This window comes from Pelophylax lessonae, assembly GCF_965119305.1.
Source record: "Pelophylax lessonae genome assembly, chromosome: 4".
NCBI classification, from domain to species: Eukaryota; Metazoa; Chordata; class Amphibia; order Anura; family Ranidae; genus Pelophylax; species Pelophylax lessonae.
Window position 1 is genome coordinate 11,399,204 of NC_138771.1, and position 24,654 is coordinate 11,423,857.

General features: G+C 39.8%; 1 protein-coding gene across 2 annotated transcripts in view; it reads left to right on the plus strand.

Annotated features, from left to right (window-relative positions):
* RASGRF1 (Ras protein specific guanine nucleotide releasing factor 1) overlaps positions 1-24,654 on the plus strand; it is a 224,258-nt gene that overhangs the window by 93,859 nt on the left and 105,745 nt on the right. The window contains exons 9-12 of one of the 2 annotated variants that reach the window (XM_082252999.1): positions 3,390-3,514; positions 13,544-13,704; positions 19,591-19,648; positions 21,234-21,361. In XM_082252999.1, coding sequence (XP_082109125.1) covers positions 3,390-3,514; positions 13,544-13,704; positions 19,591-19,648; positions 21,234-21,361 — 472 coding nt within the window. The remainder of the gene's footprint in view (positions 1-3,389; positions 3,515-13,543; positions 13,705-19,590; positions 19,649-21,233; positions 21,362-24,654) is intronic. The other variant, XM_082253000.1, reaches the window with a different exon arrangement.

The following is a 24,654-nucleotide window of genomic DNA, read 5'->3' on the forward strand; positions in this document are numbered from 1 at the left end:
TCATGATCCATTATGAACATATATACATCATTAAAACAAAAGTTTGACTCAATTAAGGATCCCTGTTTGCTATATCAAGATTACCCACAGAAATATGGTATTAATTCTCCCAATGTAAGTTGAGGGTCCTCGTATCATTCTTTGTGTGCCTCTATGCGATTGGATTTGTGCCCCCCGGTTTGGGTTTGTGGAGGATTTGAACCTGATCTGAATTTTGTATCACTTAAAGTTCTGAAGAAGCAGGAGCTATCCCATGAAATGGGTAGAGACACACAGAGTTCTATCAGGACCCTTACAGCGCATTCACACTGATCTGACTTGGACCGCGACTTGTCAGCCTGACAAGTCGCGGTCCGTCGCGTCCCATAGTGTAGTACAGGAACAGTTCTAATAGGAGCGACACAAGTCGCTCCAAATTAGAAAAAGGGTCCTGTACTACATCGGGGCGACCTCGGAGCGACTTGCATAGACATTCATTTTATGAAGTCCGTGCAAGTCGCGCTGCATGCGACTTCACAGGTCGCCCCGAAGTCGGATCCGACATAGTGTGAACGGGGTCTTAATGTACATTGGAAACATTTATACCATATTTGCTATGGATTTTCTTGAGTAGGGTCTGATATAGCAAAGAGGGATCCTTGATTGTACCAAACTTTTGATTTAATGATCTACAGCGGGGAAAATAATGATTTGACCCCCCCTGCAGATTTTGTACATTTTCCCCCTTACAAAGAAATGGCGGGTCCATCATGTTTATCATAGGTGTATTTTATATGATAGAGACAGAATCCAGAAAAAAAATAAAATACAATACAAATGTTATAAATTAAGTTGGCGTTCAGAGAGTAAAATAAGTATTTGATCCCCAAGAAAAACATGACTTAGTAGTTGGTGGAGAAACCTTTGTTGGAAGCACAGAGGTCAGTCGTTTCTTGTAGTTGGTGACCAGGTTTGCACACATCTCAGGAGGGATTTTGGTCCACTCTTCTTTACAGATCTTCTCTAAATCCTTAAGGTTTCTCAGCTGTTTAGCAACTCAAAGTTTCAGCTCCCTCCATAAATTTTCTATAGGATTAAGGTCTGGAGACTGGCTAGGCCACTCCATGACCTTAATGTGCTTCTGCTTGAGTCTGGAGGGGTCCCAGTGTAGGAGACCCCTAGGTGCACGCCCCACTGTTTGCAGTGTGGGTATAGTGCAGGGGGGTCCCAGTGCAGAGACCGGTGCAAAGTGCGCAGCGGAGTCTCCTCTAACACGTGTCCTACTTTCAGGAGGGGGTTACCTTGCAGAGAGTGCAGCATTGCAGAGGGCACAGGGAAGATCCCATAGGTGTGCACAGCCTATGGCATTAGGGTGTGCACCCCAAACCTCAGACACATATGAGTGTATATATACTGACAGTGTCAGTAGAGCAATGGACTGTGTCAGTTGTTTTTATTTTTATTATTTTATTTTTTATTTTTCACAATTTTTTTTTTCTTGACAATTTAGGAGCCCTGTTAGGGGGGCTTTGGTGAAATAACAGGGGTCTAAACAGGGGGATTATTTGCTCCATGGGGTAATTAGGGTGTGCCCAGGCACACCTGGCACACCCTGCGCGCACGCCTATGGAAGATCCTGGCAACATGCTGTAGCTGATGGCAGCCATTTTCCCTTAGTCTGGCTGGTCTCTGGTTGGCACCTATGAATGTGTAGCCCAATGATGTCACAGCAGCCATTTTCCCTTCGGGCTCTTTCACACGGTCCTCCTCCGTAGGCGGATCCGTGCTGCTCAGCGGGGATCGATCCGCGATCCCCGCTGAGCCGGCGGATGACAGCTCCGTCTCCGCTTGCAGTGCGGAGAGGGAGGTGTCTCAGCCCCCGCTGCCCTCTATGGGGGATCGGATGAGAGCGGACCGCCTGTCCGCTCTCATCCGATCCCCAGGACGGATGGAAAATAGGGTTTCCATACGTCCGGATTTCACGGACAGGATCGGATGCGGATGGCAGCGGGTGTCAGCGGACATGTCTCCGCTGACATCCGCTGCCCCATAGAGCTGAATGGGGCATCCGATCAGATCCGCCTAAAAAACTGACAGGCGGATCTGATCGGACCGCCCGTGTGAAAGAGCCCTTAGTCTGGCTGGTCTCCAGTTGCTGGCCATGTTTGTATAGCCCAATGATGTCACAGGGGCCATTTTGCCCTGAGCCTTGGGGGGATCCTGGAGCGCTGTGTGTCCATGGATTTTACGGTAAGTACAAAAATACAATTTTTTTTGTCAGCTGCTTACCTGAAAGCGGTATTAATCCCAAAAGCTAACATTTATTATATTGCAGCTTACCAATTTTTAGATGTGAAAACAAAAGAAAAAGATAAGCGCGTCCTCCATAGTGTAATAAAGAAAATTAACAATATTTATTAATGATTAAAAATGCACTCACAAAAGGGGTAAAAAAGAAATGTCCTCACACCTGCCATTCCTGAGCAAGCTGTGCACTGGAGGAGCCCCGATCCCACAGCTGGATCCACTGGAGGAGACGGTCCTGGCGCTTGCAATTCATCTGATCACTATTCATAACATACTGGAGTAAATGCAAATTCCATCATAAAAACTGAGGCAGCAGTCAGTGGTGTATTTTGGTTTTGTGCTGCCCTAGGCAAGACTAAAATTGGGCACTCCACCCACCCTCCTATGTAAATTTGCCCCACTCCTTCCTTTTTAACGAATTTGACTCCCTCCAAAATTTAAGGACTACAAGTCCCAGCATGCACCCCTGAGATCTCACGAGAGGGGGGGTGGAAGAGAGAGGGGGGTGGGAGAGAGAGAGAGAGGGGGGTGGGAGAGAGAGAGAGAGGGGGTGGGAGAGAGAGAGAGAGGGGGTGGGACAGAGAGAGAGAGGGGGGTGGGAGAGAGAGAGGAGGGGGGTGAGAGAGAGAGAGGGGGGGATGGGAGAGAGAGAGGGGGGTGAGAGCGAGAGAGAGAGGGATGGGAGAGAGAGAGAGGGGGATGAGAGAGAGAGGGGGATGAGAGAGAGAGGGGGATGAGAGAGAGAGAGAGAGAGAGAGACGAGGGAATGGGAGAGAGAGAGGGGGGGATGATAGAGAGAGGGGGAATGAGAGAGAGGGAAGAGGGGGTGAGAAAGAGAGGAGGGGGGTGTGAGAGGCAGCTCTAGCAACCACTGGCCAAATAGAATCTTGGGTGGAGGGGGGGGGGACTTTTTTGCTGCCCCCCTGCAAAGTGCTGCCCTAGGCCTGGGCCTTGTTGGCCTAGGCCAAAATACAGCACTGGCAGCAGTTCTTCATGCATGGAGGAAAAAAAAAAAAAATCTTCAGCCTTTAGAACCACTTAAAGAACAGCGACTTTACTCCTCCATACTGTATAGTAAGACAATGTGTGTTTTTTTCTTTTAGAATAATGCACGATGAAGTCAGCGAAACTGAAAATATCCGGAAGAATCTGGCCATTGAGAGGATGATTGTGGAGGGCTGTGAGATATTGCTGGATACCAGTCAAACCTTTGTACGGCAAGGTACATGTATGTATATATACTGATGGTTCTGAAGCTCCTCCTCCAACTCTTAAAGGGAAAGTATTCTGTAATGTATTTTCAGGGAGCCCATATTTTGAGATATTGATCGGAACCAGCGCTTTGCACACGCAGAGACACAGTTGAGTACTGTCGGGGATTATTATTATTATTTATTTATTTTTTGCAGTAACGGTTACATTTTCAGGCCTGCTTAGACCAGCGGTGGTCAATTTATGAGCCAAAGGGGGCCTCAAATGTGGCCCCTGACATCACCAAAGGGCCACACATAATGTTTAGTATGTGTAATGCTGGAGAGGAGTGTCAGAGACTGCAGGACAGGACACATTGTTGGTGGGGAGATGCTGCAGAGGACAATATGAAACTGGGAAGATGTTACATAGTTACATAGTTAGGTTGAAAAAAGACCACAAGTCCATCCGGTTCAACCATAAAAAAAAAAAAAGAAACAGTATTGAAAACCCAACCATACAATCCCATATACACAATCCTATACCCGCTGTTGATCCAGAGGAAGGCGAAATAAACCCCAGCAAAGCATGATCCAATTTACTACAGCAGGGGAAAAAAATCCTTGCTGATCCCCCGAGAGGCAATCGAATATTCTCTGGATCAACTTTACCTATAAATATTATTACTCAGTTATATTATGTACACCTAGGAAAGAACCCAGGACTTTTTTAAAGCAATCTACTGAGCTGACCAGAACCACCTCTGGAGGGAGTCTATTCCACATTTTCACAGCTCTTACTGTGAAGAAACCTTTCCGTATTTGGAGACTAAATCTGTTTTCCTCCAGACGTAAAGAGAGCCCCCTTGTCCTCTGTGTTGACCTTAAAGTGAACAACTCAACACCAAGTTCACTATATGGACCCCTTATGTATTTATACATGGTGATCATATCCCCTCTTATGTATTTATGCATGAAGATCATATCCCCCCTTATGTATTTATACATGGAGATCATATCCCCCCTTATGTATTTTTTACATGAAGATCATATCCCCCCCTTATGTATTTATACATGGTGATCATATCCCCCCTTATGTATTTATACATGGAGATCATATCCCCCCTTATGTATTTATACATGGAGATCATATCCCCCCTTATGTATTTATACATGGTGATCATATCCCCCCTTATGTATTTATACATGGTGATCATATCCCCCCTTATGTATTTATACATGGTGATCATATCCCCCTTATGTATTTATACATGGAGATCATATCCCCCCTTATGTATTTATACATGGTGATCATATCCCCCCTTATGTATTTATGCATGAAGATCATATCCCCCCTTATGTATTTATACATGGAGATCATATCCCCCCTTATGTATTTTTTACATGAAGATCATATCCCCCCTTATGTATTTATACATGGTGATCATATCCCCCCTTATGTATTTATACATGGTGATCATATCCCTCCTTATGTATTTATACATGGAGATCATATCCCCCCTTATGTATTTATACATGGTGATCATATCCCCCCTTATGTATTTATACATGAAGATCATATCCCCCCTTATGTATTTATACATGGAGATCATATCCCCCCTTATGTATTTATACATGAAGATCATATCCCCCCTTATGTATTTATACATGGTGATCATATCCCCCCTTATGTATTTATACATGGTGATCATATCCCCCCCTTATGTATTTATACATGGTGATCATATCCCCCCTTATGTATTTATACATGGAGATCATATCCCCCTTATGTATTTATACATGGAGATCATATCCCCCCCCCCTTATGTATTTATACATAGAGATCATATCCCCCCTTATGTATTATACATGGTGATCATATCCCCCCCTTATGTATTTATACATGTTGATCATATCCCCCCTTATGTATTTATACATGGAGGTCATATCCCCCCCCTTATGTATTTATACATGGAGATCATATCCTCCCTTATGTATTTATACATAGAGATCATATCCCCCCTTATGTATTATACATGGTGATCATATCCCCCCCTTATGTATTTATACATGTTGATCATATCCCCCCTTATGTATTATACATGGTGATCATATCCCCCCCCCTTATGTATTTATACATGTTGATCATATCCCCCTTATGTATTTATACATGGAGATCATATCCCCCCTTATGTATTTATACATGGTGATCATATCTCCCCCTTATGTATTTATACATGTTGATCATATCCCCCCTTATGTATTTATACATGGAGATCATATCCCCCCTTATGTATTTATACATGGAGATCATATCCCCCTTATGTATTTATACATGGAGATCATATCCCCCCCCCTTATGTATTTATACATGGAGGTCATATCCCCCCCCCCCTTATGTATTTATACATGGAGATCATATCCTCCCTTATGTATTTATACATAGAGATCATATCCCCCCTTATGTATTATACATGGTGATCATATCCCCCCTTATGTATTTATACATGGTGATCATATCCCCCCTTATGTATTTATACATGGTGATCATATCCCCCCTTATGTATTTATACATGGTGATCATATCCCCCCTTATGTATTTATACATGGTGATCATATCCCCCCTTATGTATTTATACATGGAGATCATATCCCCCCTTATGTATTTATACATGGAGATCATATCCCCCCCTTATGTATTTATACATGGAGATCATATCCCCCCCTTATGTATTTATACATGGAGATCATATCCCCCCCTTATGTATTTATACATGGAGATCATATCCCCCCTTAATCTCCTCTTCTCTAGAGAGAATAAATTCAGTTCCTCTAATCTCTTCTCATAGCTGAGCTCCTCCATGCCTCTTATCAGTTTAGTTGCCCTTCTCTGCACTTTCTCCATTCCCCGATATCCTTTTTAAGAACTGGAGCCCAAAACGGAACTGCATATTCCAGATGAGGTCTTACTAATGATTTGTACAGGGGCAAAATGACATCTCACTCTCTGGAGTCCATGCCTCTCCTAATACAAGAAAGGACTTTGCTTGCTTTGGAAACAGCAGCTTGGCATTGCATGCTATTATTAACTTTATGATCTACCAGAACCTCCAGATCCTTCTCCACTATGGATTCCCCCAAATCCTTCTCCGCTATGGATTCCCCCAGATCCTTCTCCGCTATGGATTCCCCCAGATCCTTCTCCACTATGGATTCCCCCAGATCCTTCTCCGCTATGGATTCCCCCAGATCCTTCTCCGCTATGGATTCCCCCAGATCCTTCTCCGCTATGGATTCCCCCAGATCCTTCTCCGCTATGGATTCCCCCAGATCCTTCTCCGCTATGGATTCCCCCAGTTGTACCCCCCCTAGTATGTATGATGCATGCATATTCTTAGCCCCCAAGTGCATAACTTTACATTTATCAACATTAAACCTTATTTGCCACATAGTTGCCCAATGAAACAATGCATTGAGGTCAGATTGTATATGTTATATGAGGCTGGTAGAGATCCAGGCTATTTCCCTAATCAATGTTCCCATTACAGACTGCTGAGGGCCGCACATCATACCAAAGGGGACTTAGACCTTAGAAGGTGGTATACCGGATATCTGAGAATTTAACTTGGTGCAAAGGAAAAAAAAAAATACACCTTCTTCATGCAGAATAAAGCAACCAGTTCACATTAATGGAGACCACATCAGTTGCATACACTTACCTTCACTTTCCTCCCCCCATCACTCCATTTGGTCACTGCGATGGAGGAGAAGAAGCCAGTCTGCAAGTTGGGGGTGAAGTCTCCACCTCCTTGTGACAGCGCTGGGTACAACACACCAAGCACCAGTGCTAATATGTAGGAGGAAAGGGAACCAGTGACCTGCACCCCCATAATTAAAAAACAAATATAGTGCAGCGCTACTCACAATATACATAATTGATAATAGTATTAAGAAAAATAGTGCAGCTCTAAAAATATGTGAGTAAATGTGCACAAAGTAAAACGTAAACGATCAAACCAGAATGCAAAAAAAATGCAAAAAATCAAAGTCCCAAATGTCCATAAAGTGTAAACTGTGGATAAATAAATCCGCGCTAAGGATATCAAGGGATTGTAACAATATATGCACAAATAAGCTGCAGCCTCCCTTAAACTATAGCCAAAGGCTATAAAGAGATAAATAAAATGGAAGGTGATGGCGCTGCTTATTTAATAAAGTGCAAATAAATATGAGATGCTTAAATATAAATATGATTGAGGAATAAGTTAATAGATAAAAGATGCAGAGGTGAAAAACCAAGTGAAAAGATCAAACGTATGGTGTTATAAGGGATATAAATTAATCTAAAAATTCCAAAAGTATATAAGAGAAACAACCACCAGAGGGCGTAATAAATGGCAAGATGTGACAATAAATATGCTTGTGTATATGCCAAAATAGAATAAACAATGTGAATATATGACAATACTAAATAAATTAATAAAATTTATACAAGGTGTTAGTTCCGCAAGTGATAATATAAATAATAGTGAATGAATTAATAAATAGGTGATAAATGTGCGGGAAACTTTAATGTACGGGATGGGTGTGCAAAAAAACAATTGATATACAGTGCAACAAAAAGTGATAACAATATATCAAGGTGAATCAAAGATAAATGTGCCAAAAATAATTTTTTATATAAATATGCAGGTGAATATAAAGGTGCGGGAAGTCTATTTGTGCAACGTGCAAAAAAATCCAAAAAAAAAAAAAAAAAAAAAAAAAAAAAAAAAAAAAATGAGTCCATAAAATAATGGTGATGGCAAAAAATATAAGTGTACAGGATATCTTACGGTGACCCCCAAGGTGGGTGACTGGTGAGTGGTAAGGTGGCCCCTGGTAGAAAGACCTACTCACCAGATGTACCCACCCCACACAGGGGTATAGAGCGGGTACTGAAGAGATATCTTTTAATCCTGGATCTGTGTAGTGGTTCACTTCCTAGGGGAGATGTGTTATGGAGTCCGGAGTGTCCTAAGTGGGGTCCGGTAGTGAAATATTGTGGTATCCAAAGCCTCGTGGGTAAATCAAATGTGGCCACTCAAGGGTATATGGATGGAAGGAAAAAAAGGAGCTCGATAGTGTATTATCGTTTAGCTAGAAAGTTTAATGTAAATTACAGCAGCAAAATGGGTACTCACATATACAATGTGGGAAAACAGCGAGGTATCAGCGTCCCGGAACGCAATGCGTTCCAACCAGAGACCGGAACCGGAAGTGACGTGACGGCGCTGTACGCGTTTCGTCATGTGACGTCTTCTGCAGCGTCCTATCACTTCCAGCGTAGGCCCTTTTGTACATGGTGGTTACTAGGCAACAAAGTAGGCGGAACTCAACAAAGCAAAACTGATGCCGTGGGTCGTAGTATCGGGAACAGGGCGTAAGATAATCTTAGCCAAATAGAAATCAGATGATAAGTATAAATAACAAAAACCCAGGCTAACCATTGTTGAATACTAATTAAATGAATATATAATATAACAATATAAGAAATGTAATGCTCCGTGCCTAATAATTGAACCATCATGTATACATACAGGGAAGGATATCTCGTACATGATATTAAAATATATACAACAATATTTTATTAACAAATAAGATTAAGAATGTATTAAAAAAATTAAATTAAAATATATTACGCCATCTGGTGGATAGAATAAATATATGAGGTACATTTGATATAAGAACGTAGGACTTGCGCCATCTAGTAGATAAGTTGTTAATTGTATAAACTATTCATTTGATATATACGATGTAAAGGTTATTAATGTTGTTACCATGAGTTTGTTAGTATGTGATTACTAACGATATATACCAATTTATGGAAAACATGATGGATAAAATATATAATTAAGGAGGACATCTGATTTAATATATGCTATTTTGTAAAAAACATTATGGATAAGGTTAACATTAATATAAACTATTGTGTAGAAACCTTTATGGATAAAATTTTATGAATAAAAAATATAATAAATAATATTTTATAGGAGGATAGTACATCTAATGTGTGGAAAAATATATGTCTATTAATTATTAGAAGGATGTATCAGAATATATATAGAAAGATGTATAAAAAATAAAATAAAAAATATAAAAAATATATATATATATATAAAAATTAATAAAGAAATGGAAGGTGAAATGACAATGGTATATATCGAACATTAGAATCCAGTATAATATATTAAGTTTAATACATATGAATATAAATTCATAAAGTGTAAGAGTATAATAAATGTGAATATGAAAATTAATAAATGAGAAATGATATAGTAAAAATTAATAAAAATGTGATTATAAAATATGTTGTGATGATAGGGTGGATACTATATTCATATATAAAAAATTGATGGGAAAAGGATTAAAATTTTTATATATGAATATAGTATCCACCCTATCATCACAACATATTTTATAATCACATTTTTATTAATTTTTACTATATCATTTCTCATTTATTAATTTTCATATTCACATTTATTATACTCTTACACTTTATGAATTTATATTCATATGTATTAAACTTAATATATTATACTGGATTCTAATGTTCGATATATACCATTGTCATTTCACCTTCCATTTCTTTATTAATTTTTATATATATATATATATTTTTTATATTTTTTATTTTATTTTTTATACATCTTTCTATATATATTCTGATACATCCTTCTAATAATTAATAGACATATATTTTTCCACACATTAGATGTACTATCCTCCTATAAAATATTATTTATTATATTTTTTATTCATAAAATTTTATCCATAAAGGTTTCTACACAATAGTTTATATTAATGTTAACCTTATCCATAATGTTTTTTACAAAATAGCATATATTAAATCAGATGTCCTCCTTAATTATATATTTTATCCATCATGTTTTCCATAAATTGGTATATATCGTTAGTAATCACATACTAACAAACTCATGGTAACAACATTAATAACCTTTACATCGTATATATCAAATGAATAGTTTATACAATTAACAACTTATCTACTAGATGGCGCAAGTCCTACGTTCTTATATCAAATGTACCTCATATATTTATTCTATCCACCAGATGGCGTAATATATTTTAATTTAATTTTTTTAATATATTCTTAATCTTATTTGTTAATAAAATATTGTTGTATATATTTTAATATCATGTACGAGATATCCTTCCCTGTATGTATACATGATGGTTCAATTATTAGGCACGGAGCATTACATTTCTTATATTGTTATATTATATATTCATTTAATTAGTATTCAACAATGGTTAGCCTGGGTTTTTGTTATTTATACTTATCATCTGATTTCTATTTGGCTAAGATTATCTTACGCCCTGTTCCCGATACTACGACCCACGGCATCAGTTTTGCTTTGTTGAGTTCCGCCTACTTTGTTGCCTAGTAACCACCATGTACAAAAGGGCCTACGCTGGAAGTGATAGGACGCTGCAGAAGACGTCACATGACGAAACGCGTACAGCGCCGTCACGTCACTTCCGGTTCCGGTCTCTGGTTGGAACGCATTGCGTTCCGGGACGCTGATACCTCGCTGTTTTCCCACATTGTATATGTGAGTACCCATTTTGCTGCTGTAATTTACATTAAACTTTCTAGCTAAACGATAATACACTATCGAGCTCCTTTTTTTCCTTCCATCCATATACCCTTGAGTGGCCACATTTGATTTACCCACGAGGCTTTGGATACCACAATATTTCACTACCGGACCCCACTTAGGACACTCCGGACTCCATAACACATCTCCCCTAGGAAGTGAACCACTACACAGATCCAGGATTAAAAGATATCTCTTCAGTACCCGCTCTATACCCCTGTGTGGGGTGGGTACATCTGGTGAGTAGGTCTTTCTACCAGGGGCCACCTTACCACTCACCAGTCACCCACCTTGGGGGTCACCGTAAGATATCCTGTACACTTATATTTTTTGCCATCACCATTATTTTATGGACTCATTTTTTTTTTTTTTTTTTTTTTTTGGATTTTTTTGCACGTTGCACAAATAGACTTCCCGCACCTTTATATTCACCTGCATATTTATATAAAAAATTATTTTTGGCACATTTATCTTTGATTCACCTTGATATATTGTTATCACTTTTTGTTGCACTGTATATCAATTGTTTTTTTGCACACCCATCCCGTACATTAAAGTTTCCCGCACATTTATCACCTATTTATTAATTCATTCACTATTATTTATATTATCACTTGCGGAACTAACACCTTGTATAAATTTTATTAATTTATTTAGTATTGTCATATATTCACATTGTTTATTCTATTTTGGCATATACACAAGCATATTTATTGTCACATCTTGCCATTTATTACGCCCTCTGGTGGTTGTTTCTCTTATATACTTTTGGAATTTTTAGATTAATTTATATCCCTTATAACACCATACGTTTGATCTTTTCACTTGGTTTTTCACCTCCGCATCTTTTATCTATTAACTTATTCCTCAATCATATTTATATTTAAGCATCTCATATTTATTTGCACTTTATTAAATAAGCAGCGCCATCACCTTCCATTTTATTTAAAGTGTAAACTGTGACTTAAAAAAGGTGTTGACTCCAGCATGTGAAATAACTGCAACAAACAATAAATCCCACACCAAAGGAAAAAAGGAATCAAGATGTGCTCAGCAGATGGTATGGACCCAAAGTACTGTACAGCAAATGGGTCATACACGCTGTATATGTAGATGTCCTCGGTACTGAATAGGCAGGAACCTCAGCAGCGTCTCTGGATCACAGGTGGTGATGAATATCTTCCAAAACAGTCCGCACGGGAATGCCTAGGAGTCCCCACTCATGGGATTGTGGAGAGGGATAAACCAAAAGCACACCATAGCATAATACCCTATGGGCAATTTATTGGAAGATTAGTGTCTCATCAATAATTAGTGTCCCATCATTGGTGTCAGTGGGAGGAATAGTGTCCCATCATTGGTGTCAGTGGGAGGAATAGTGCCCCATCATTGGTATCAGTGGGAGGAATAGTGCCCCATCATTGGTGTCATTGGGAGGAATAGTGTCCCATCATTGGTGTCAGTGGGAGGAATAGTGTCCCATCATTGGTGTCAGTGGGAGGAATAGTGTCCCATCATTGGTGTCAGTGGGAGGAATAGTGCCCCATCATTGGTATCAGTGGGAGGAATAGTGTCCCATCATTGGTATCAGTGGGAGGAATAGTGTCCCATCATTGGTATCAGTGGGAGGAATAGTGTCCCATCATTGGTATCAGTGGGAGGAATAGTGTCCCATCATTGGTGTCAGTGGGAGGAATAGTGTCCCATCATTGGTGTCAGTGGGAGGAATAGTGCCCCATCATTGGTATCAGTGGGAAGAATAGAGCCCCATCATTGGTGTCAGTGGGAGGAATAGTGCCCCATCATTGGTGTCAGTGGGAGGAATAGTGCCCCATCATTGGTATCAGTGGGAGGAATAGTGCCTCATCATTGGTGTCAGTGGGAGGAATAATGCCCCATCATTGGTGTCAGTGGGGGAGGAATAGTGCCCCATTGTTGGTGTCAGTGGAAGGAATAGTGTTCCATTGTTGGGGTCAGTGGAAAGGTTAGTACCCCATTGTTGGTGTCAACAAAGTCCTGCTTTAAATCGAGGTGGTAAGTGTTGGGTTTTTTCTTTGGCTAATCAGAACTTTTGACCTATTTAGCTCCTAGGCTGAACTAACCAACCAATGAACTGTGTGAATCGGTTCACTTTCGGTCCAGCACCTTGAACAAACAATGTCTCATGATGGTCCCTGCTCTTATTTCTATTAGGAGTCATATTTTTATTCTATGTTACATTCAGGACTTAAGAACTTTCTCCTGTGTAGCAATGGCGATTTTTGTTTTGAATTGTTGGCTTTAAATGTTTTCAGCCATTGGGATTACATTGGAAGGGTGTGGGGGTTTTATTCATGACCGTCAGCTGGCAGACTTGGATTTGGGCTGTGGGCAATGACCTCACCTATCTGATAACTCCTCTAGGCTGCCTGATCCAAGTGCCCATGTCTGAGAAGAGCCGGGCAACAAGAGGGCGACTGGGGTCCCTATCGCTGAAGAAGGAAGGGGAGCGCCAGTGCTTCTTGTTCTCCAAACACCTGCTGATCTGCACACGGAGCTCTGGAGGGAAGCTGCACCTCACTAAGGTAAGTGCCAACCTACCCATCATTTACCACCATGGTGCCAACCCAAGGAGCCGAGATTTCTTGGGACCTTTTATGGTTTTTATGTTGCTTTCTCAGCACGGGAGACATTCAGAGAGCACTTTCAATTTCTCATAAATACAGCTAGAAACTAAATATAATGTGACACAAAGTGCAAACCTGATAGAATGTAAACTTTAACAAGGTGATAAAAGTGTCTATGTGCATAAAATTATAAATAATGCAGGTAGAATAATAAAGTGCAAGCATAAATAATGTACCAAATAATCAATAATTAAAGTGACCAGTGCACATTCAGTGGAATCAATAAATAATGAATCAATGAGGATGAAATCAATACAAACGTGACTGATGCAACAATTGATCAGTAAATAAGGTGACCAGTGCAATTGCAAATAAATCAATATATAAAGTGACTTAGTGACGCTGCTGAAGACGTTGGATGACGAAACGCGTACAGCGTCGTCGCATCACTTCCGGTTCCGGGTAATGCGTGGAACGCATTGCGTTCCATTACCTGTTACACGCTTGTTTGTATTGGAATATTGTGAATATCCACCTTTTATGCATTTAAATGAATAAAATACTTAAACGGTATCACACTATTGGCCCCCTTTTTTGCCCTATATGATTCATCTGCCACACCATATCTCGGTATACCTGGCTGTTATTGGAGCATTTCACACTATATGAGAGCGGACGTCCCTGATACCTGGGCATCCCTGTGGGAACTACTCCGGAGCCTTACTGGGCATTCTTGGCACACTCCTATCCTAGGACCCCCGGAGAGGACCGGGACCCATTCCACTACTTATATACCCGCCCTTTACCCCTGTGTGGGGTGGGTATCTCTGTTGAGTGGGCTACCTATTATAGGGGCACGGAGCACCTCACTTACCACCCACCACTGGGTTTTATTTAATTCACCCATATGAAGATTCCTGTTTATTACATGGACTAATTTGCTCCTTTTAACCATTGGATCACCATAGCTCATTTTTATTTATCACTCATATTTGCTATATACAGCATAGGTTCTTGCTGTCACTAAGTCACTTTATATAATGATTTATTTGCAATTGCACTGGTCACCTTATTTACTGAGCGATTGTTGCATCAGTCACGTTTGTATTTATTTCGTCCTCATTGATTCATTATTTATTGATTCCACTGAATGTGCACTGGTCACTTTAATTATTGATTATTTGGTACATTATTTATGCTTGCACTTTATTATTATACCTGCATTATTTATCATTTTATGCACATAGGCACTTTTATCACCTTTTTAAAGTTTACATTTTATCAGTTTTGCACTTTGTGTCACATTATATTTAGTTTGTATTTATGATCAGCATTTTTTTATGTCACATTGATATTTATTTGAGTATTGTACATACCTATACATATTTTCCTGTCTCTACATATACACACTTTTAGTAGTCAGCGCCATTCCCATACTTTTACTTTTTATTTCTAGTCTTTGACTATATTTTGGGAGGCTGCAGCCTACTCATCCATCCTATATACATCCTAGAGCGCGGAGTTTTATACTTTGACTTTCAATTTCTCCATTGAGCAACATCTGTTTTAGCTCAAAAAGTAAACCGGTGCTTCTTAACCACTTGACCTCCGGATGATTTACCCCCATTCATTACCAGGCCATTTTTTGCTATACCACTCTGTGTTACTTTAACTGAGAATTGCGCGGTTGTGCGACGCTGTACTCAAATAAAATGTCCTTTTTTTACCACAAATAGAGCTTTCTTTCTTTCTTTCTTCTTGATTATCACTTTTTATTTTTTGTGCTATAAGAGCCGGTTCACACTGGGGCGACCTGTCAGGCGGTGGGTCGTCTGCCATAGATTAGGACCCGTTCTAATAGGAGCGACACAAGTCGCTCCGACTTAGAAAAAGGGTCCTCTACTACTTTGGGGCGACCTGGAGGCGACCTGCATTGACTTCAGTGATATGAAGTCTGTGCATGCCGCTCCGAGGTCACACCGCGACTTCACAGGTCGCCCCGGCAAGTCGGGTCGCCCCTATGTGAACCGGCTCTTAGGGTCAGAATACACCATAGAAACTGTCCGGATGCGTTCAGGGTGCTTTTCTGCATGCACATTTTTGGATGCTTTTTCGGTGCTGTCCAGTGCATTTTTTCCCCCTCCAAGGACGTGTGTTCCAGTGCATTTTTGGTGCATTCCAGTACAGCCCAGTTCAGAAAAAATGCAGCATGTTCTACTTTTTTTTTTTTTTTTTCTGGAACTGGAATGCACTGGTGTTATCTATGCCACTGGAGACCATACAACCTACTTTCCATGCGTTTCTGATGCAGAAAAAAAGCGTACTGGACTGCTTGGGGTGTGAACTGGCCCTAAACGAAAAACAAGACCTACAAATTTCGAAAAAAAAACAATATTTTTTCACTTTCTACTATAAAACATATCCTTTACAAAAAAAATAATAATTTCTACATAAATGTAGGCCAATGTGTATTCTGCTACATATTTTTGGGGGAATAAAAATCTCATTAAGCGTATATTAATTGGTTTTTGCGCAAACGTTATAGCGTCTATCTACAAACTATGATGTGCATATATAAAGTTGTACTCATAAGTTTACACACCCTGGCAGAATTTATGATTTCTTGGCCATTTTTCAGAGAATATGAATGATAACACAAAAACTCTTCTTTCACTCATGGTTGGTGTTTGGCTGAAGCCATTTATTATCAAATCAACTGTGTTTACTCTTTTTATATCATAATGACAACAGAAACTACCCAAATCACCCTGATCAAAAGACAATCGGCAGGTGCTGGCGGACATCTATTGCCCGGTACCAGCAGATTGGCTTTTGCTGTGAGTACTAATGACACTGGCTTGAAAAGGGTTAACATTTTGGTGCGATCAGAGGGTTAAATGTGTGCCTAGCCAGTGTTTATGTGTACAGAGTGCTGATTTTACGAAGGGATGTGCTTTGCAGGGAAACAAAATCCATCCCATTCCCCGCTGATGGGACAGAGCTCTGCATTGTTTACATTCAGTCTGTCTCCAATCAGGTGGTGGTGGTGATCATCCATTGGCCGCGTACCTCCTACCTGGAAGTACAGAATTGTGTATGTGTGTGTATGTGTATATATATATATATATATATATATATATATATATATATATATATATATATATATATATATATATATATATATAATATATATTATCTATATATATATATATATATATATATATATATATATATATATATATATATATAATATAGATAGATAATAAATATATATATCGTGTGTGTGTGTGTGTATATATATATATATATATATATATATATATATATATATATATATATATATATATATATAATATTTATTTATTTATTAACTATATATATATATATATATATATATATATATATAGAGAGATAAATATATATATATATATATATATATATATATATATATATAGATAGATAATATATATATATATATGTATTATATATAAATATATTTTATATATATATATATATATATATATATATATAAATATATTATATATATATATATATATATAAATATATTCTATATATATATATTATATATTTATCTATTTTATATATATATATATATATATATTTATATATATATACACATAAATACACACACATACACGATTCTGTACTTCTAGGTAGGAGGTACGCGGCCAATGGATGATCGCCACCACCACCTGATTATATATATATATATATATATATATATATATATATATATATATATATAATGTATGTGCACAGAGCGGCCGCTCTGTAGGGCGCTCGGTCACTGGTTAAATACATGAAGTCCCCGATTGAAAAAAACAAATCATCCTCATCGGGTATAGCAGGGGATAAGACAGCTGGCTTTAACCGCTTCCGGACCGCCCCACGCACGTATACTGCGGCAGGGCAGCTGTTCAGCGCAAAATCACGTACCTGTACGTCTTTTTTTTTTTTTTTTCTTGAGTCTGGGGTGCACATGAGCGCCACCGGCGACCCAATCCCGCTGTGATTGGACATAGTGGGAGCCAATCAGTGGGTCCTGATGTTTGCCGGTACCCGGCGATCCTTCCTGGGAGAGACAGAATGGCGGTTTGCCTATAAATGAGGCAGATCTCCCTTTGTGCCGGTTCACATTGGTGCAATGCGGGAACCCTGCGAATACACTGCGGGTTCCCACATCGCACTCGACTTGCAGGCAGTTCACACTGTCCTATCTGAACTGCTGGGGGTGTCAATACAGAGTTAACTACTCCCCCCAGATCAGCTTGCATATCGCAGTGCAAACTCAGGAAGATAGGAATCGGATCGCATAGGTGTGAATACCCATGGGATCCGATTCTGGTGCGGACCAAAAAAAAGGGTCCTGTGGGATTTTGGTCTGAATCTGTATGGCTGAATTTGCATTGCACAGACATCACATGTGATTTGCACAGCAGTGCGCTCCGAATCGCATGCAATGTCTGACATCAGATATGTATGAACCGGCACTCAATGAGGTCTTTTTTCTGACACTTGTTTCCTACAAGTTCAGATCAGTATTTTTTGCTAGGAAATTACTTAGAACCCCCCAAACATTTTATATATATTTTTTTATATATATATATATATATATATGTATGCACAGAGCGGCCGCCCTGTAGGGTGCTCGGTCACTGGTTAAATACATGAATATACTGTATATATACACACATACACGATTCTGTACTTCCAGGTAGGAGGTACGCGGCCAATGGATGATCGCCTCCACCACCTTATTGGAGACAGACTGGATGAAGTTCTGCCTATGTAAACAATGCAGAGCTCTGTCCCATCAGCAGGGATGTGATGGATTTTGTTTCCCTGCAAAGCACATCCCTTAGTAAAATCAGCACTCTGTACACATAAACACTGGCTAGGCACACATTTAACCCTCTGATCGCACCAAAATTTTTACCCTTTTCAAGCCAGTGTCATTAGTGCTCACAGAAAAAAACAATCTGCTGGTACTGGGCAATGGATGTCCGCCAGCACCTGCCGATTGTCTTTTGATCAGGGCCATTTGGGTAGATATATATATATATTATGCAATATTTTATGTCACGCTGTATTTGTGCAGCGGTCTTTCAAACACAATTATTTGGGAAAAAAAATACACTTTAATGTATAAAAAAAAAAACTAAATAGTAAAGTTAGCCCAATTGTGTTGTATAATGTAAAAGATGTTACACTGAGAATCGTAATCTTCATTCTAAGCAAAATAAAAAGTGGTGAGATTCTCATTTTATCCAGAATCGTGCAGCTCTAATAGTTACGCGGGTCCAAGCTGGAACAATGCAGCCATGCTAAAATATCTATACCGGAGTTTCAGCTTTAGGCTCCATTCACATATAGGCGTCTCGGATCGCGGGCAGAATTTCCGCAATTTTGCCGCGATTGTCGCCCGACGAATCGCTGTAAAGTCGCGCAAACAGAATCGCGGAACACCTGTCGCCCAAAAAAGAACTTCTTTTTGGCGACAGGCCACCCGCGATTCTGTTTGCATGACTTTACCGCGATTTGTTGGTCCATAATCGTGGCAAAATCACATTGTGTTTGGGGTGCCATTGCAAGTCACGGTATCGCATGGGTGTCCCGCAACTTTCCATGGTTCGGGATCGCGGGCAGAATCGCGGCAATTCTGCCTGCGATCCAAGACGCATATGTGAATGGAGCTTTAATGGTCGGGTTTGTTTATCTATTGAGACCAATTTATTTTCTATTGTGATCAATGACCCTCAGCTGCCCCAACACTTTGGCAGATGGACATCTTCTAAGCACTGTGTTTATTTCTTCCTCTTTTAGAACGGCGTGGTATCCTTGATGGACTGCACTTTACTGGAAGATCAAGAGGAGGATGACAGTTAGTATACAAAGTCTGAAGTCTGAACATTGTGTTTGCTGCTTTTCCCCGTTACATAGAAACAAATTATTGTTGTGGCACGCACCTTTGCTTCATTCATACTGTACATCAGCATTTCTCAACCCGTGTGCCGCAGCACACTGGTGTGCCGCGGCAAAATTACCCCATCTGATCAACAAACTGCTGTTGGCCTCTCAGTTAAGCCTTGTTGTTACAGTGGTACTGGCCCACTGTCTAAAGCTCACTTCCCGCTGCCACAGGCTGTGCGGGCATTCCGACCGCGTCTTTCTGGGATGTGTGAGCTACCAGTCCCAGGAGATGCTGGCTGGCGCACTTTTCCCCGAGGGGAGGTGAAGCATGAGGAGAGGAGGAAGAACAGGGAGGAGGCTCTCTGCATATGAGGCTCTCTGCTCCTCTGAGCTCCATGAGGTGCAGCAATTGTACCTGTAATTTTACCTGCATGTTTTTGTTTTAGGTTTAATTGCAGGCATGGTGATTATTATTTTTTTTTTAATGTAATATAAATATACATAAGATATGTGTGTTATTATTATTGGTAATATTTTTTTTTCTGCTGGCACATTGCTCTGCTGCAGTTTGGCCGCAGTGTAGGTGTAGTGCAGGGTACCTGCAGTTTTCATATGCATTACCTGCGTTTTCCCATAGACATTTATTATGTCCTTCATTTTTGGTGTGCTTTCAGAAAATGCACCCAAAATGTAGGACATAATAGAAGTTTATGAGAAACGGCAGGTAACGCACATGAAAAGCGCAGTTATCCTGCGCTACACCTGCACTGCAGCCTAACTGCAGTGAGCCATAGTTAAATATACGTTGCGGCTTTGAAATGGTTTATTGGGGTTCAGTGGTGGCTTGTGCTCCATTGTTCGGGGGGGGCGCAGGGGGACCACGCCATACCCACCCACCCCCAAACACACCAGCACGCACACCATAACCACCCCCCCCCCCCCCCAGTCGCCGGCTCACTCACCCTGCTTGGACATGTGGAGGGAGGGCAGGCGGCGGCTTCTTCCCCCTCAGTATTCTGCGTCTCCTCCCTCCTCCTCCAGGACCAATGGCATAGCTTCTCCTATTGGCCAATCGGGAAACGGGTCTCAGTACCCGCTTCCTGATTGGCCAGGAGGAGGATCCGTGTTACAATAGCGAATATTCCCCTACATGTAGATTGGGGGGGGGGGGGCAGCCACTGTTAGGGTTATGGCTTAAGATATCAGCCATCACCTCAGTATTGTTTTTTACAGCCCGAGGCTGGCTTTCTAATGAAAGCGTTCCAAGTGGCTTGTGAGCCACTGGAATGCTTTCAGAAGCAACGGGAGGGGGATGTACCCCCCCTCCCACCCGCACGCCCGAGAAACAATCCAATGGTGCATCCAGCTAGTCCCAGAGGCGATGAAAGAGTCGATCCTCTTTAATAGCCTCTATGGCCTTGGAGGACCAGAGCGATGTCATGATGTTCCGTCCAGTTCAGGCTGCATTTTTGGTTGGATTGCCTCGAGATTCTTCCAGATTGTGGTTGAAAAACACTGCTGTACATAATAACATTTCCTGTTATCTCCCAATGTAGATAGACAAGACGCAGACCACTTGGACTTCAAGATCTCAGTGGAACCCAAAGACTTGGCTGCCTTTGTTGTCATTCTGATGGCGTCTTCCCGGCAGGAGAAAGCAGCTTGGACCAGTGACATCAGCCAGGTCACATCTGTGTCATCACTTTGCAATCACCTCGCCTCCATAATCACCCCAACATCATTGAGTCTTCATGGTATACCCACTGTCGTATTGTTATTATTATCAAAAGTCAGCACCCAAATATTCTAAAGTCTGCGGCATGCAAAACCGTGCCAAAATACCAACACCACAGTAATCAACATATATAAAATTTACAGCGCTATATAAATCAATCAAATATAAATATAAGTGATATCACAAATCACAATCAATGTCCAATGAATCAAATAGAAGTGAAAAAGTCCAAGTGAAAGAGAAAAAGTTATAATTCCCAGTGCACCATGTAATCTCAGGTGTCACCCGTGTTGTCTTTCCTTCACCAAAAGGTAAAAATGTGAACTCACCGAAAATATATTATAGGACAGCAATCACGTGTTGCAATGTGAATGTGTTGCCGCTCTGGAAATCTCTGTTTGAACCGACAAAAATAATGGTACTCCCACACATTTAGGACAAAGCCATCAAAAAGTATTCAAATCAACCAAGCAGGATGAATCATAAAGAATATAATTGAACCCGCACTATGGTAATAAGTGATGTGCTGAAATGTGTACTGAAATATATGTACAAATTAATAAAGAAGCTGCTGCTATTATGCAAGATGCTAAAACCTCAAACTACTAAAGTCATATGGATAAAGCGCAGCTTCAAAAAATAATATAAAGTGCAATATGAACATTCAAAGTGCAAATGAACAATAATAAAGTGCTAGTGCAAAATATAATACATAAAGTCCATAATGCAAAATATAATGCAATAAAGTGTCTGTGCTGATAAATATCTTCTGTCGGTGCAATGACAGTGCTTCCTTCTTGCTCCCCTCCTGTGATCCTTACTCACCAGGAATTGGAATCAAACAAACAAGTAGTGCTCCAAAGCACAGATATGTAATAATGGTTCCACTCCTCCTCCTCCTAAAACACTCGAGGTACTTCCTGGATCCTAGAATATTCCTATGAGGTTCCTTCAATCATATGGCTCTCATCCGATATGTAGATGATGAAAGAAATGTATCCATAGTGTAAAACCGTTTAAAAATGTATTGAAAAAAAAAATTAAGAGGCACTTACAATGTAAAATCGGATGCACCTACAATATATATATATAAATAGGATGGCGGCTGGACCTCAGGCATATATCTTGGATCAACGGCCGTTTTGCGCCGCGCACATCATTAGGAGCTTCACATATCTTTGATTCATTGGACATGGATTGCGTTTTGTGATATCACTTATATTTATATTTGATTGATTTATATAGCGCTGCAACCTTTTATATGTTGATATTGTGAATATTGATGATTAGTACATAATACAAGTAATGTAAAAATATGACTAACCCAGCATTGGCATTGATATTATTCAGTTTTGATGACTAACAAGAGTACATTGAGAGATTTCCACATCCACACCAGTATATTACTATTATTTAGGGTAGGCTCACACTACTGTGCGTCGGGAATTGTGAGCTTATCCAACACGCGCAGAAATGCGCTGCCATTTAGCAGTTGCGGTATTTTTTGCCTTTAGGGCGGCTCATTGAAATAAATAGACTGCCCTACATGTAGGTGTTGGTAATAATTCAGACTCACATGGCCCTCGGCGTCAAAGTTCCTTTCAGATATCTGGGAGCGTTCAATGACACAGACAGACCATGTCACAGAGTGCTCAGCTTTATTCAAATAGTAAAGGAAGTTTTATAGAAAAAGTAAAAGGGGCGGTCCCTTTCCAGTAGATTATACAGAATACAAAAATAGCAGTTTGCCATTACGTGCTTCAAGTCAAGTACTTGCATATGAGTTAAATAAAATGAAACATAGTTATAATTGACATTACATCAGACTTGTTGAAAAGATTAAGATAAGGCATAATTAGTTTACTTCAAACAGACTTGCTTTTTTAAGGTTCAGTTTGACCACAAAGCATAACGTCTTCAAAATTTCAAGGACATTTACTTAGATAGGCTTTTTCAATTAAGCTGAGTCTAGGGTTTTAGTACTAAGATGGAGTTTGAAAGAACAAAATGGAAGAAAGTAAAGTAAAAAATTAACCGATTAATTAACCAATTAATTTGAAAAATTGGGACTTTTGTATGAGGTACTGTCCATCCAGGACAAAGTGCCTCCATCCCTGATGCTTAGCAAAGGGGGGGGGGGGGGTAAGTAAAAAGAGAGCAAGGAAATGCATTGTGACAACCGTAAGCTTAATAATAGCATGCAATGCCAAACTGCAGTTTCCAAAGCAAGCAAAGTCCTTTCTTGTATTAACAGAGGCATGGACTCCGGAGAGAGAGATATCATTTTGCCCCTGTACAAATCATTAGTAAGACTTCATCTGGAATATGCAGTTCAGTTTTGGGGGGGAATGATCAACATGTATAAATACATAAGGGGTCCATATAGTGAACTTGGTGTTGAGTTATTCACTTTAAGGTCAACACAGAGGACAAGGGGGCACTCTTTACGTCTAGAGGAAAACAGATTTCGTCTCCAAATGCGGAAAGGTTTCTTCACAGTAAGAGCAGTTAAATTATGGAATAGACTCCCTCCAGAGGTGGTTCTGGCCAGCTCACTAGATTGCTTTAAAAAAAGGTCTGGATTCTTTCCTGGGTGTACTTAATATAAGTGGGTACTACATTTTTTTTTAGGTAAAGTGGATCCAGTGAAAATCTGATTGCCTCTCAGGGGATCAGGAAGGAATTTTTTTTCCCCTGCTGTAGCAAATTGGATCATACTTTGCTGGGGTTTTTTCGCCTTCCTCTGGATCAACTGTGGGTATAGGATTGTGTATATGGGATTGTATGGTTGGGTTTCAATACTGTTTGTTTTGTTTTTTTCTTGGTTGAACCGGATGGACTTGTGTCGTTTTTCAACCTGACTAACTATGTAACTGGCACATAAATAACATGGGTAAAACCATACAAATCCATATATATTAATATTATTAGCCAGTTGTTACATAAAAGGATAAGGAAGGGGTATGGGGGAAGTTTGGGACTTTGCGTGAAGTGTGTAGAGACGATTGGTGCATAAACAGGTAGAATTACATAAGGAGGGTCTCACATGATGATATAAAAGCAATTTTATTAACGATGTCATCAACATGTATAAAAACATAATGGCATGGATATAAGTAGTACAACAAGTAAATGGTGCAATGACAGACCAAATCATATACATGAAAGCTGACTGGTTGTAAACTGAAATGGAGCACTGATTATCAAGCGGTATTAAAGGATCCAAAGATATAAAAAAAAAA